Source organism: Tauraco erythrolophus, chromosome 21 (assembly GCF_009769465.1).
Source record: "Tauraco erythrolophus isolate bTauEry1 chromosome 21, bTauEry1.pri, whole genome shotgun sequence".
NCBI classification, from domain to species: domain Eukaryota; kingdom Metazoa; phylum Chordata; class Aves; order Musophagiformes; family Musophagidae; genus Tauraco; species Tauraco erythrolophus.
The window spans coordinates 5,524,372-5,537,437 of NC_141485.1; the positions used below are offsets into that span (position 1 = coordinate 5,524,372).

General features: G+C 49.1%; 1 protein-coding gene across 3 annotated transcripts in view; it reads right to left on the reverse strand.

Annotated features, from left to right (window-relative positions):
* SUPT6H (SPT6 homolog, histone chaperone and transcription elongation factor) overlaps positions 1–13,066 on the reverse strand; it is a 30,029-nt gene that overhangs the window by 11,169 nt on the left and 5,794 nt on the right. For all 3 annotated transcript variants that reach the window (XM_086624357.1, XM_086624358.1, XM_086624359.1), the window contains exons 2-23: positions 12,291–12,432; positions 12,046–12,204; positions 11,786–11,856; positions 10,955–11,150; positions 10,178–10,262; positions 9,504–9,777; positions 8,104–8,205; positions 7,488–7,604; positions 6,855–6,944; positions 6,226–6,368; positions 5,809–5,960; positions 5,213–5,311; positions 4,937–5,066; positions 4,680–4,830; positions 4,104–4,258; positions 3,308–3,503; positions 2,831–2,970; positions 2,635–2,752; positions 1,910–1,986; positions 1,571–1,706; positions 1,009–1,146; positions 306–473 (exon numbers count right to left, since the gene is read on the reverse strand). In XM_086624357.1, coding sequence (XP_086480483.1) covers positions 306–473; positions 1,009–1,146; positions 1,571–1,706; positions 1,910–1,986; positions 2,635–2,752; positions 2,831–2,970; positions 3,308–3,503; positions 4,104–4,258; positions 4,680–4,830; positions 4,937–5,066; positions 5,213–5,311; positions 5,809–5,960; positions 6,226–6,368; positions 6,855–6,944; positions 7,488–7,604; positions 8,104–8,205; positions 9,504–9,777; positions 10,178–10,262; positions 10,955–11,150; positions 11,786–11,856; positions 12,046–12,204; positions 12,291–12,399 — 3,006 coding nt within the window. In that variant the 5' untranslated portion in view covers positions 12,400–12,432. The remainder of the gene's footprint in view (positions 1–305; positions 474–1,008; positions 1,147–1,570; positions 1,707–1,909; positions 1,987–2,634; positions 2,753–2,830; positions 2,971–3,307; positions 3,504–4,103; positions 4,259–4,679; positions 4,831–4,936; positions 5,067–5,212; positions 5,312–5,808; positions 5,961–6,225; positions 6,369–6,854; positions 6,945–7,487; positions 7,605–8,103; positions 8,206–9,503; positions 9,778–10,177; positions 10,263–10,954; positions 11,151–11,785; positions 11,857–12,045; positions 12,205–12,290; positions 12,433–13,066) is intronic.

Below are 13,066 nucleotides of genomic sequence, written 5' to 3' on the forward strand. Positions count from 1 at the left end.
CTTGTGTTTTCTACAGCATGGAGGCGTCGATACTGTAGCAGTGTATCTGTTCCTGTGGGTTCAGGAGCGAGCTAGGATTGATGGATCTGCTGAGTTGCTTGGGTCTATCAAGGACAGAAGTCCACACACAGCTTTGGGGTTAGGCACAGTGAGATAACACATACTAAAACACACGTCAAATGGAGCTGTCGGCTGCAGCTGGCACACGGGACCCTGACTCAGCTCGTAGCAGCACTGCCATCAGGCCAACTCGCACGTTATCGGTGATGCGTTGTTTTTGTAGGCAGGGACAGAAGCCTCCTTACCTTTAGCAGATGAGTGCCTTTGCGTGGTCCCAGGCCACACACGTACTGCAGCAAAGCCTGGCTGTGAGGGTGAGCAATCGCCCGATTGACATCCACCCCCACCTCGTTCACACGGTTTATGAATTCGCAGTAGAGGGCATTCAGCAGTTCCTCCTTCACCACGTGCTCCTGGCAGAAGGGAGAGGCGTTAGCCTCACGAGGAGATGTGTGCAACACTTTGCCATAAGCAAGCGGAGCCAAACACAACACACTGGCTCCCAGAAGCTGTACTGCATCTCAGAGTAAGCCCTGAGAACAGCCAAAAGGTAGGAGGCAGAGGAGCTAAAGAAGGCGATAAAAAGATGCCGTGTAGCCTGAATAGAGAATCATAGAATGGGCTGGGTTGGAAGGGACCTCAAAGATCACCTAGTTCCAACCCCTCTGCCATGGGCAGGGACACCCTCCACTACACCAGCTTGCCCAAAGCCTCATCCAACCTGGCCTTGAACACTTCCAGGGATGGGGCATCCTCAATGTAAAAAATTTATTCATGATATCTAATCTAAATCTGCCCTCTTTCAGTTTAAAGCCATTGCCTCTTGTCTTATGGCACAAAACCGGCAGAACTTGCACCAGTTCAACTCTGGATACTTCTCTTTCCGAGGCCACTCTCTCTTGCAGAGGACAACCCCCCCTGCCCAAGGATCTCACAAGCAAAAGTTACCTGCAGAGGGTGGAGTTTTAGGCAGAGAATATCCTCATCGGAGCTGCAGACCTGGGCAAACTCTATGAGGGGGTCCTGAATGCGGCGAGCGAGGGAGACGGCTTGACGCAGCAGAGGCGGGTAATCCCGGAACTCGTTCTGCAAGAGGCCAGAGGTCAGTGAAAACCCTGACGGGGTTTTCACACTTTGTAGTACAAATAGCAAAGACACATCAGACAGGGACAGGAACAGAGGAAGCGTTTGGTGCTCAGGGCAGAGAGCTGAGGTCAAAAGCTCCGAGGAACTCTGTTGCAACTAGGAATGAAACAATTCCATCTGCTCAGCTAAGCAAGATTCATTTCACGCTACATCAAAAATCTACTTTATACATCTGCTGGTGCTGATCTCTTCAGGGGAGCCCAAATAAGATGTTTTGCCTTCATCCAAAGATCAGTATGTCACTATCTAGATGGATCACATGAGGCGGCAGATGACACAAGGCAAGGCCAGCACAACAAATGGAGGATGAGAGAGCATGAATGAGTGACAGACTAAGGAGTAGCTGGAATAACAGAAGGTTCACCTCAGACTTCTTGCTGTTCATGTAGAGGATGGCCAGTTCATTGTCCACCAGCTCCACTCCAATAGAGGACAGCTGCTGCCCTTGATCCAGCTCATGAACAATTCTCTTTACATCCTCCATCAGCATCTGAGCATCCCTACGGAGAGACAGCCAAAGGGACTGAGGAGAGAGCGCAAAGCTGGGTCCTGGAATCACTTAGGGAGATAACCCCAATGGGTTATTTCGCACCACGAACAGAAACAGTGAAATGAGGACAGGCATGAGGAAAGGACTGCAAAGAGAGACTGGGAAAGGACTGCAAAGAGAGACTGGGAAGTCAAAGGAACAAAAAAGACTGACCTGTTCTCCCCTGCAATTGTCACCACATGAGGCTTCTTGTTCAGGAGGAATTTTTTCAAGGTTTCGATATCCTGGGCCTGGAAAGGAAAGTGAGAAGGTGAGAGTAGAAAAGCTAGAGAGTTTCTCTACTGAGCTAGCTACCAGTCCTGGGCTCCTATTTCACAGGGCAAATCCTTCCCCACTGCCACACTGATCTGCCACCATGAAATGAACGTGGCTCAATGCCTTTTCCACAGGCCAGCCCTGCAAGTCCTGACCAACACACGGACAAAGAGGAAAGCTCTGCAGAAGCAAGACTGGTGGCATCATGTTCTGGTGTTACAGGAAATGAATGCAAGTAGGGAATGGAAGCCAAAAGCCTGCCCCAAGCTCCAGGAGGTCCCACAGCCTCTTGCTATTATAATGTGACCAGGGAAAGGCAAGAACTTTTCTGTAGCTGGGACCACAGAAATTCACAAAACCCCAACACCAGCAGAAATCAGGAATGGCAAGGCCCTGACACTCCCTGTAAAAGGAGCAGAAGAGATGAATTGGAATCTAACTGGAAGCAACTGTTTTGCCAGAATAACTACAGGGTGGGAAAAAGCCAGTATTCTTGCACACCAGAGTGACAAGACCTGGGCTGTCTTCGGACTGACTATTCCTCTCCAGCCCCACAGTGGATTGAACAGTACCAAAAGCAACACGCAGACAGTCATCTCAGCAATAGCTGAACCAAGGCTCACCTTCTTTTCCCTCTCTTCCTCACGCCAGGCATTCCTTCTCTTTGTGAAATGCGGCAACCGGAGGAAGTCTGTAACCTCACCCTCTCCATTAACAAGGGCACAAAACACGGGATGGTCCCTGCGAAACAGAGACCACTCAGACATGGAGGACTGCTTAAGATGAACGTGGATCCAGAGGCAATTCCTTTCCTCCTACCTGGCTGAGGAAAATGCAATGCCTAGCACCCGAATCCCCTTCCCTTGGTTTTCATCCATGAAATCATCATCTTCCTCCACTTGCTGATCAGGACGGTACGAAGCTACCTTTAGCCAGTTGTACAGCTTCCGGCTGCAAGACTGGTAGAACAGAGAAAGGGAGAAAGGAGTGAAAATCTACTGCAGGTGCTTTGGCATAGCCCTTCTCCGGAGGGAAGGTCATGGACTGCTCAAGGCAGCAAAACAGTATATTCTGCCAGGATTGGGACCAGCTCTTCAGAACCATGGAACCCTTCTCTCTCACTGAGGTACCTGGTCTTCTCTCCATCCTTGGGAAAGGACCAGACTCAGACCCCTGCCTGTCCCCTGCTCCTTCCCAAGCACCTGTGTATGGCCTGTAAGTAGCTCTCCCCAGCAAGCTGCAGGACTGCATTTGTAACCCCAGCTCTGGCTCAAACCCACCTGTCTCCCATCTCACCTTGAGGACATACTCCTTGGCCTCCACCAACAGCTTGTTCTTCAACTCTTTAGCCATCTGCACATAGAGGAACTGGTTGAGGGACCGCTCAATGGCCATCGTACGCTGCCGATTCCACTCCTGCACCTGGTGGCTGAACTCATCCCGATAATAGAACTGTTTGATTTCCTCAAAGTACGTCTGGTCACTGCCATAACTGCAAGAAATGAGAGGAGGAGATACAGAAGGGCTTCAAATGCCTGCATTGACATCACCACTTGCCGACTCCTGTACAGGGATGTAGTAGCAGCACCTCAGATTCGGGGAGCTGCCTGGAAAATTTAGAGAAGGGCCAATCCTCCCATCAAACACTCCTCTAGCTGCAAGAGCTATGCTGCTAGATCGATCGCAGCTGAACGCCACGCCGGCAGCATGGAGAGGCCTGATCAGTGCAACACAGGGCAGCCCAAAGCCACTCCAGCACACTCTTATTGCACAGTATGGCTACTCAGATGTGCAGGGAAGGAACCAAGGAGCCACACAGTGAGGGTGGCTGGGAAACAAGCACCACCTTTCACAAAAACCTTAAAGCCTTCAGAGTTCGTCTTCAAATGAATGAGACAGATGTCTGCTAAAGTTTTCAGTAAGAAGAAGAAAAAAGCAAGACCCTGAGAGGCTGCTTGACTTTAAGGTGCAGGAAACCACCAGGCCATGACTTCCAGGATCAGTTTGGGTTACAGAGGAGCTCTAACAGCATGGCAGCACTAAATGAATGAGCTCTACCAAGGCATGGATGGCACGGCCCGCAAGGACTCACCCCTCCACTCCTTTCATGTCGATGCTGATATCTATAGTGAGCAGTGCCTCGTCCTCTGCCAGGCTCATTTTCAGGAACTGGTCATCTCGCAGCTCCTTCACAGGCTTGTTTTTCAAGTATTTAAAGGAATAGGCGTAGTGGGCCTCATCAATATCCTGGGAGAGAGGAGAGACAGTCAGCATGCAGGCAGGGCATTCATGAAGAAAGACCCTTCTGTGTACCGTAGCAGACAATAGTTTTTATTCAATACTCCCTCACCCCCATGCCTGCCAGTCTGCATTTCCTTCCCCAGCAGGACACAGTGGAATTCGTTCCCAGTCCCAGAGAAACACAGACTGTTCCAATAATTGAAGGCAACATGTCAACAGCAAGAATCAGGTCTGATGAAACACTGAGACTAAAAATGCAGCATACTGCTGAGCTGGCCTCTGCAACAGCCCAGCTCACATGCTGCTCTGTGACTTATTCAGAGTTGCCACTGTCATGGGAGAAGTCTTCAGATGCGAAAATGAGCATTTGTATGTTATTTAGATCCTTCCCTGAATTGACTCACAGAGTCAGAGCTCCCTTCCTTACCTTCTTCCCCTTTTTGGTTGGTGAAATGTTGATTTTAGCTCTTTCTTGGAAAGTCTGTCTCAGGACCTGTCTGACCAAAGGCTCCCTGGCAATCTGCAAAGCTACCATGTACCGGGCTCCCTCCAGCACAGCTTCAGGGCTTGGGAATTGACTAAAACCAAAAAGGCAACATGAAGGCTTAGAATTTGAGAACGTCCTCGGATCCCCTCCCCTGCGTCACATCCACAGGATCTCCACAAAGATCTCCCCACACTGACCTACACACATAATCCTTGGCCAGCTCCAGGGGCTCTGCAGGGAACTGCTCTGTCTCGTGACGCTGGTAACTGTCTCGGAGATTCTCTCCGAACTGCTCAGGTGTCAGACCAAACTTCTTAGCCAGGCCATCTGGGGAAAAAAAAACACAAAAACGATGAGGACAAGGATACTGTAGCTTATACTGTGCAAAACTACCAGTCCTCCTCTACAGGTAAGCCAGACCACCCAGAAGAGCATGCAGGTTAGGCTACTGTGCCTGACAGCACAGCCCTTACCCAGCCCAGCTGTTTGACAGATGGTGTACATATCCCGACGGGAAGCCTGCTTCAGCTCAGGCCCTTTCTGCTCATCATCTTCTGCATCCTCCCCTTCACCTATGAGAAGGATATGTTTAGCAAGGCCTCTTTGCAGAGGCGCGCAGACAGCTGCAGTGTGTCAGAAGCACAGCAAAGGGATGAAACACAACCTGTGTTGTGCAACAGAAGCCCTACATTCCACAAACACATCTCAAAGGTAGCCTTAAAATTATTCTGAGTTAGAAAAACACCCTGAAACCACTATCTTCTCTTTGGTTTCTCTCTTTTGCAGCTTCAATAGCAGTATCTCTGGGTTGCACATTAAAATCCACATCAAGGTGGCTGATCCTTGCTTTGGCCCCTGCCATGAGGGGTGGCATTCAGTCCATCGGAAAAGCAGCACCTTGTGTGGCAAACTAAGAATTTTCAGAGATGCCTGGAAGACCTGGGACTAACTTGAGACAGAATTGAACAGCACAGATGCTCTCTGCAAACACATGGGCTTTTCAACAAACTTTCTTACTATTCTTTTGAATCAGTCCACAACCAGGAGACTATCAAAACTGGGGACAAACCTTCCTCCTCTTCACCATCCTCTCGGATACGCTTTTGCTTCTTTCGAGCAGCCTTGGCAGCATTCTGCATCTTGGGGATGTCTCGTCCATAGTACAGCAGGAAGTGATTATACACGTCCTTCAGCTCGTCCATGGACTGCACGTCCTTCAGCCTACGGCATGCAAAACCAGCATGTTACACCCTGCTTGCAGCTGAGCTGTGGTCAGAGCACTCAAGGAACTTGCTCTAGTGCAGGTCAGGCAGAGGGAGGACTTGGGCTTATATTCTTGAAGAGTTTTAAATATTTCTCATTACTGGCTTTGTGGGGAGGCTAAAGTCAATGCACTGCAGTGGCCAGACAGTCTACGCTGTTTGGGCAAGTTAACGCGCATTTTAAGTTGTTTTGGAATGAATATAAGAAAGTCATGGCACCATACCTCTCCATGTCAGTAGTATCCAGGGCCCTTATTCCATCTGCCAAGGGCTTGTCTGGGTCAGCAGAGATTTGTTCGTACTGATAGGCCTGCATCTTCTCAAACAGACGAGTCAGGTTCTGCTTGCGGATCTTCAGCTGGGTCCACTAATATGAGAACAAAGACTTGCAGTGAAATGCTTCATAGCTGTGTGTCACATCTGACTCCTCCCTTCCCAAACAGGGGCTCCCAGGATCTCGGGATATTTGTCACACAAAAATAATCATCAAAATCTTCATCCACAGCCAAGCCCAGATGTGACACACGTGGCAGGTCTCATCTCAGAGATTGTATTAACAGATAAAAAATAAATCAAGGTTTGGATCAACCTGATAGCAGAGAAAAGAACCTGCACTCCTTGCAGGAAAGGTCACTACACAAAAGGAACTCAGTGAAGAGGAAGGACTGTTTTGAACCCTCTTTTGTCAGATAACCCTTTACCACCACATGATAGCAAACACGAAAAAAAAATACGGGTAAAAGCAGTACACACAACCTCCACAGGCAAAAGAAAATTTGCTGAAAGTATCAGGCTAGGTAGGGAAGACATGTTAAACCCTGGTGAGATAATAAGCAGTGAAAACACTTCTCACCTTCTCATCCCACTGCCAGACCCTCCACAGGTCATTGATGTGCAGCTCTGGCTCCACATACTCCTTTCTGTAGAAGGCGATGAATGGGACCTGGGTCAGAAATGACATTTATCACCTCCAGGTAGGAGAATGGGCTGCTCCTGGCAGCCAGGAGTCCAAAGAGAGCTCCTGTTCCATGTGGGAGAACAAACTAATGGGGCAGCAGTGTGGGAGATGTACAAAACCATGCCTCAGCTCTTCAGATTGTTCCAACAAAGAGTACATCACATAGACCAAAGAGCTTCTCCAACATCAGGCAGCACCTTCAAGAACAGGTTGGACCAAGCAAGGCTCAGGATACTCTGAAATTCCTCCACCTCATTTAGCATCAATTTGTCCAGGATCAGGGAAATACGATGATAGCAGCCCCATTAAACAGGCCTTAGAAACCTGCGTTGCCACAGCTCACTCAAGACAAGCTGCACTTTCCAGTGAAGCACCATTTTGTCACAGGGGAGGCAACCAGATGTGGTATCTCAGCCCCTTCTGGTTTGCTGCCCTAAATGCTTCTGGCAGCCCCTCTGCTGATCCTGCCTGGGTAAGGAGACAGCAACTCAAGCCTTATCTTGGCAATGAAGCCGAGTTGTGAATTACCTCAAAATGTTGATTTCTCATGAAATTCAGGGCTTCTTTAATCTTCTGGATGGTGCTGGGCCCCTTGCGGCTGAAGCTGCTGCTGGCTTGTCCGCGATCGAGGTAGTCGGAACTTTCCTAAAAGGAAACACGTTGTGTTGATCGTATCCCTGAGATGACTCCCAAAAGACCAGCCCAGGCTAAGGCTGGAAAACAGTGGTCCTTTTGTTAGCTGGGAACGCAGGCTTAGGTATATGCTCTGATTTTAGATCACAGAATGGCATCCTAGCCCTGGCTGGCTTAAAGGAAAAACAGAGAAGCAGCATCTGGCCAAGGTAACTGATGGTTAAAAGCAGATCATGGCTAACACTAGTTTAGCCCTAGGTGCCCAGTGGCTCAGAGATCTTTCAATCCTTCTTGACAATTATTCTTGCAACTTCTCTGCGATCCTTTTTGTCTTGTTTTACAGATGCGACAATAAAGATGTGCATGTTAAATGACCTGCTCAAAACCAGAAAGAAAAGTATATTGGGCACCACATTCCTCTGAGCAGACTCCAGGAGCAACGTCTTCAGGCTGGAAATCTGCAACACCTTCAAGTTCTCTTTGGACAGAAGTCCCAAGCATAGTCCTTTACCTGCAAGGAGATGGTGGGTGTTGCAAATGCATTCCTGTAAATCCAGTCAGCTTCTTCCTCCAGCTCGTCATCTTCAGCATTCTTCACCGGGATGGTTCGCAACTGTGAAAAGACAACAGGATGAGCAGAGGCATGTGCAACACCAGGGCTTGTGTTACCATGTCTTTCAGGAAGCCTGGAAATTATTGGTTTGAGCTGCAGGTTGTTTATGGGGTCTCAGTACCTCCCACACCCACAGGGCCTTGCTGAGGATAGTGCTTCAATGTTTGCATCTTCCCAGCACATGGTAAACCTGTGTCAGCTTTACACTAGGTAAAGGCAGCCAACAATTCTGTCAAAGGCTTGTGTAAAGGCCTGCAATAGTGTGAAATCTTCCGTGACGATCACATCAGGGTACTCCTACTTCCTACCAGACTCCCAAACCTACATCCTCTGCAGCTACATCCTCTGTTTCAATCTTTCTGTGCCCGTTCTAGCCTTGTTATCACTTTTTTTGCTTCAGCCATAGAATAACAGAATATAAAGCAGCTCCAAACGCTCTCTGGGCATTTAGTCCCAGCCAATTCTTTTTCAGAAGGCCTGCTCTAATCATCACTGACATCCGTGAAGATGACAAAACGTCTGAACAGGCCACATACGGCCAGAAGACATCACACACAGCGTTCCCTTGTGCTGTGCACACTGGCATGGGAAAAAAGGTTCTTCTGAAAAGCTGGCAGCTTCAGATGTCCCGTTTTACAAAGGAGGGTAACAAGCTTCTGCACAGAATCACATTAACATACACTTAAGTGAGATGGAAGAACATGGACTGTTCAGTGAAAACCTGATTACAGGGCAAAATTATGATAAAAATACGATACACCAGAATGATTCCTAGGAGCATGACAGGACTCCACACTGAGAGCAGTATAAGTCTCAATCACTTGGACTAAAGTGTGTTACAGAAACATGTTGTACGGAACAGGTACGTGTTTGGCTGGCACATGGGTAGGCTAGAAAACCCTAGCAAATCTTCTCCAGCACTGTAGTTTCATTCTTGCTATCCAGAGATAGAACTCTTGGGATTACTAACAGCATCCAGCACAAAGGACATCTCAGCAGAGCACAGGCCCTGCACCACTCCCAGGAGCAGCAACACTGGCACCCAGTGGCCACAGAGAAACTATGACCAGTGCTAAAACAGAGCTTGCAGAGCTAGAACAGTTCACAACGTCACGGATACGTTTGAACGCGGAGTTTTAGCCTGTACGTCTGACAGGTGGGATCTTCAAAGAGGGAAAAAGAGATGCCAAAATCCAGCCAGCAGCCAAGTGTGACAGCTGACGTGCATGTTCCAGGCCTGCTGTACTCGAAGGGAGCTGAAATGCTTTCTGCCCGCACACCTGCCCCTCTTCCCTCACCTGGAACCTCTCAGGCATGTCTGTCATGCGGATCTCATTGTCCTGGTCCGTTAGGTGACTGCTCTCCAGCTCACTGGGCTCATACATCTCAAAGATGCTACGTCGACTGACACGCTTCTTGGCAGTCTTTTTGGGTCGTACACGGGTCTCCCCTTCAGCTTCTTCATCCTCATACTCGTATTCCTCCTCCATCTCCTCATCGTACTCGTTGTACTTCTCAAACTCATCATAGTCAAAGTCCACACCAAAGATTTCCTGGGCTTCCTGCAAAGCACTGGAAGGCAAAAACTACTGTTCAGCCCCACAGTGCACTTCACAGAGCATCTTTTTAGCCACATAGAGGAGGGCCAGAGCACCTAAGTCTAAGCTTTAGTTTTGCACCTAGGCTAAAAAATCATGGATAGGTACACAACTCTGAGCTTTACATGCAAACACTCCCTTAAGGGTCTGGTTATGGTATTCCTGTAAAAAAAACAAACAAACAGGGGAGAAAGGAAGGAGTCAGACATTTAAGAAATGACAGACTAAAAGCTCTGTGTTTAAATTTAGCAGGTTCCTTTAGGGAAAGAGACCAGCGGTGTCCAACCACAAGCTGAATCACTCTGCAGTTGCAAGAATCAAGTAAACTGAGCACTGTTTTAGAGGCTCCAAGCCAATTTCCAATCAATACTTACGCATCTGTGTATCCAGGGAGCTTCTTTCGCCATTTTGGCTTCTTCAGAGGTTGTCCATCGTCATCCACAATAAAATCATCGATGTCTGGACATTGAGAAACAATTTAGTGGTTAGGACACTCGCAAATTCAACTATAACCTCTAACAAATCTCAGCTCAGCCAGTACAACTATGAGCTTCCACCACAGATTCAGGCTGCCGCTAGCTGTCAGTCTGCCCAGCTACCCACAGCCATCTCCTACACCAACCTCAGACATTCCAGGAGCCTGAACCACAATAAAAAGCTGGAATGAACTTCCAGACACAGGCAGAGCCACGTAGCAACTATCTGCAGTTCAGTGCACTGAAAATGCAGGCAGAAAAGGCCTTGCTGCTTTGGATGGCAGACAGAAAGAACTCTTGAAACTCTTTCAGTATGGTACTAGCAGTGGTGACGGGTTGATTCTGAAGAGGAGAACTAGGGCAGGCATGTGCTGTGCTACTAGGTACTGAACAGTGCCTTGTCTTCCTTCCTTTACAGCATTTCCATTTCGGAGGCAGCTTAGAGAAGACATTCAACATCTCAGCACATGTAATGTGCTTTGGACAATGCAGTTTGGACAGACAAACTAAACCTGCCACTCAGAAACACTCCTAAAGGTTGTACTAATCGGACCAGCAAGAGCTTGACCACAGCAGGGCTACAGCCTTTGGTTACTTATAGCTCAGAGAAAGTCTTAACTTGGTTCCTTTGGTTTAATCCAAGAACTTTGGATGTAATTGACCATCCATACTTACCAGATTCATCTTCCTCCTCCTCCTCTTCCTCTTCTGGTGGAGCAACAGGAGCTTCAACAGCTTCCCCTCCCTCCTCGCCTTCACCATCCTGAAAGATTTCTTCAGCAATGGCTTCCTTCTCATGTTCCTCTTTTCCGTAGTCTTCCTCTTCGTCATCCTCATCATCGGACATTTTTCGCACACGCCTGAATTTTTGCTGCAAGCAAACAGGCTTGTCAGTGCGCACAATTTCTGGCACAGATACTCAAGCTCATTGTGGTCTCTGCCAGGTCAGAACTGTGCTTCCTCTGCAGGTGCCTGAGAGGGAGCAGGATGGAGCCCAGCACAGCACAGGGATGCAGGGGAGAAGAGCCACCCCATCGGGAGCCATGATGCAGGTGCTCATTAGGCACACTGTGTACACAACATAACTGCCTGCTGAGGATTGCACCACGTCCTGTGTCACCTGCGTGCTGTCACCACCAGCGTTAGCCCGGCTTGATATGCCTCTAGGGCTTTAGAGCCTGTAACAGCCCGCACTGACTTTGAAGTTAGCACTGTGCAGGAGAAAAGTATTGTAAAAGGGGCTCTTCTGAGACTGTCTTGCAGAGGTGGGAAGGGAGGAGTACAGCAGACATTACGAACAAGCAGAAAGTGTTTTGGAAACTTTAGGAGTCAGTTCCCAGTTGTCCGGGCAAGGAGAGATCCTGCTTTCTTCAGGCACTCCGCTTTCCTTCAACAAAAGGGCAGGAGCAGACGTGAGGCACCACTCGCTCACTCCAGGCAGACGCCCACCCTCCTTCATGCTAAGAGGCACCACACTGTTAACAGCAGCATGGGAACACAACTCACTCTTTTGACTTTAACACCCAAGTTCTCTTCAATGAGGTCAAAATCATCATCTTCCAGGCGGTCATCAAAAGCTAAGAAGAAAGCAGAGACAAGTTACACTTTCCCTTTACTAATCTGGGAACAGACCAACCAGTGAGAAGGGTACAGCCTGCCCAGCCCACGCAGCACCCAACTCACGCGGCACCCAGCTCTGCTCTCTGTCAGGGCACTGCGAGAGCATTACACTGTGGCCTGCTATAAACAATCATCATAAAACTCACTGCGCTTTCTCTTTTTGTGGCCAACGTCGTCCTCAGAGTCTCCAGAGTCACTGGCTTCTTCCTCTTCTTCCTCTTCCTCATCATCGTCATCGTTAATGAACCCTTTCAGGTTCCCCTGCTCATCTTGATCATCGAGATTCTCCTCCTCCTCTTCCTCATCTAGGGTGGAGGGCAGCAAGCGTTAGACAAATTTACTCGTTGGTTATCTGCCAAGACTCCTTCTTGGCTCTGCGCAAACAACTCACCATCTTCCTCTTCCTCTACAAACTTCTTGGTTACTCTGGGCACAACCTCCCCATCCTGGTTGTACTCCTCCTCCGACTCCTCCGCTTCGCTTTCTACGAAGTCAGACATGGCTGTAGCGTCTCACACACGGCTCTGCAGGAACTGAGGAAAGAGGAAACACCCATCACATCAGCTAAGCGAGCAGAACACAAGCACTTCTCCCTACCGAGTTTTGGAGGGAAGGCAGCTAAGGCAAGAGGGTTTCAAACTATCTGTCGAAGTCTTGAATTGCTTGGCCTAGACATCCCTGTCACCAGAGATTAGGCACGCGAAGCCAGCAGCAAAGCGCTGCTAGCTGCTGTCAACTCGTGTCTCGGCGAGCAGGACAGGACCTGTCACAGCAGCATTTGTGACACAGCCGAGTTCCTGGCTGCGGCTGAAATGGCACACGCAGCCAAAGCCCTTCATCTCGTCCATACCCTTCCTCGCAGCCAGGAAAACACCCCGCGCTGCCACCGACGCTGCACGGTGCTAGGCACACAGTCCAACCACTTAGGAACTTAATAGGATTAATCTTCACTCAGTTAACAAAGCCAGGGCGACCCTGAAAAGGGCCTTGAGAGCGTTGCAGGCTGTTCGCAAGGCTCTGCGGAGTCCCACGGAGCCAACGAGGGAAAGGCCTGGGGCTGCTGCAGGGGCAGGGCTGGGGGCTGCCAGCTGCCCAACTCCACTGCCCCACACAGCCAGAGCCACAGCTGGGATGTTCCAGGTCAGGAGCCTCTGTCCAGAGATTAGG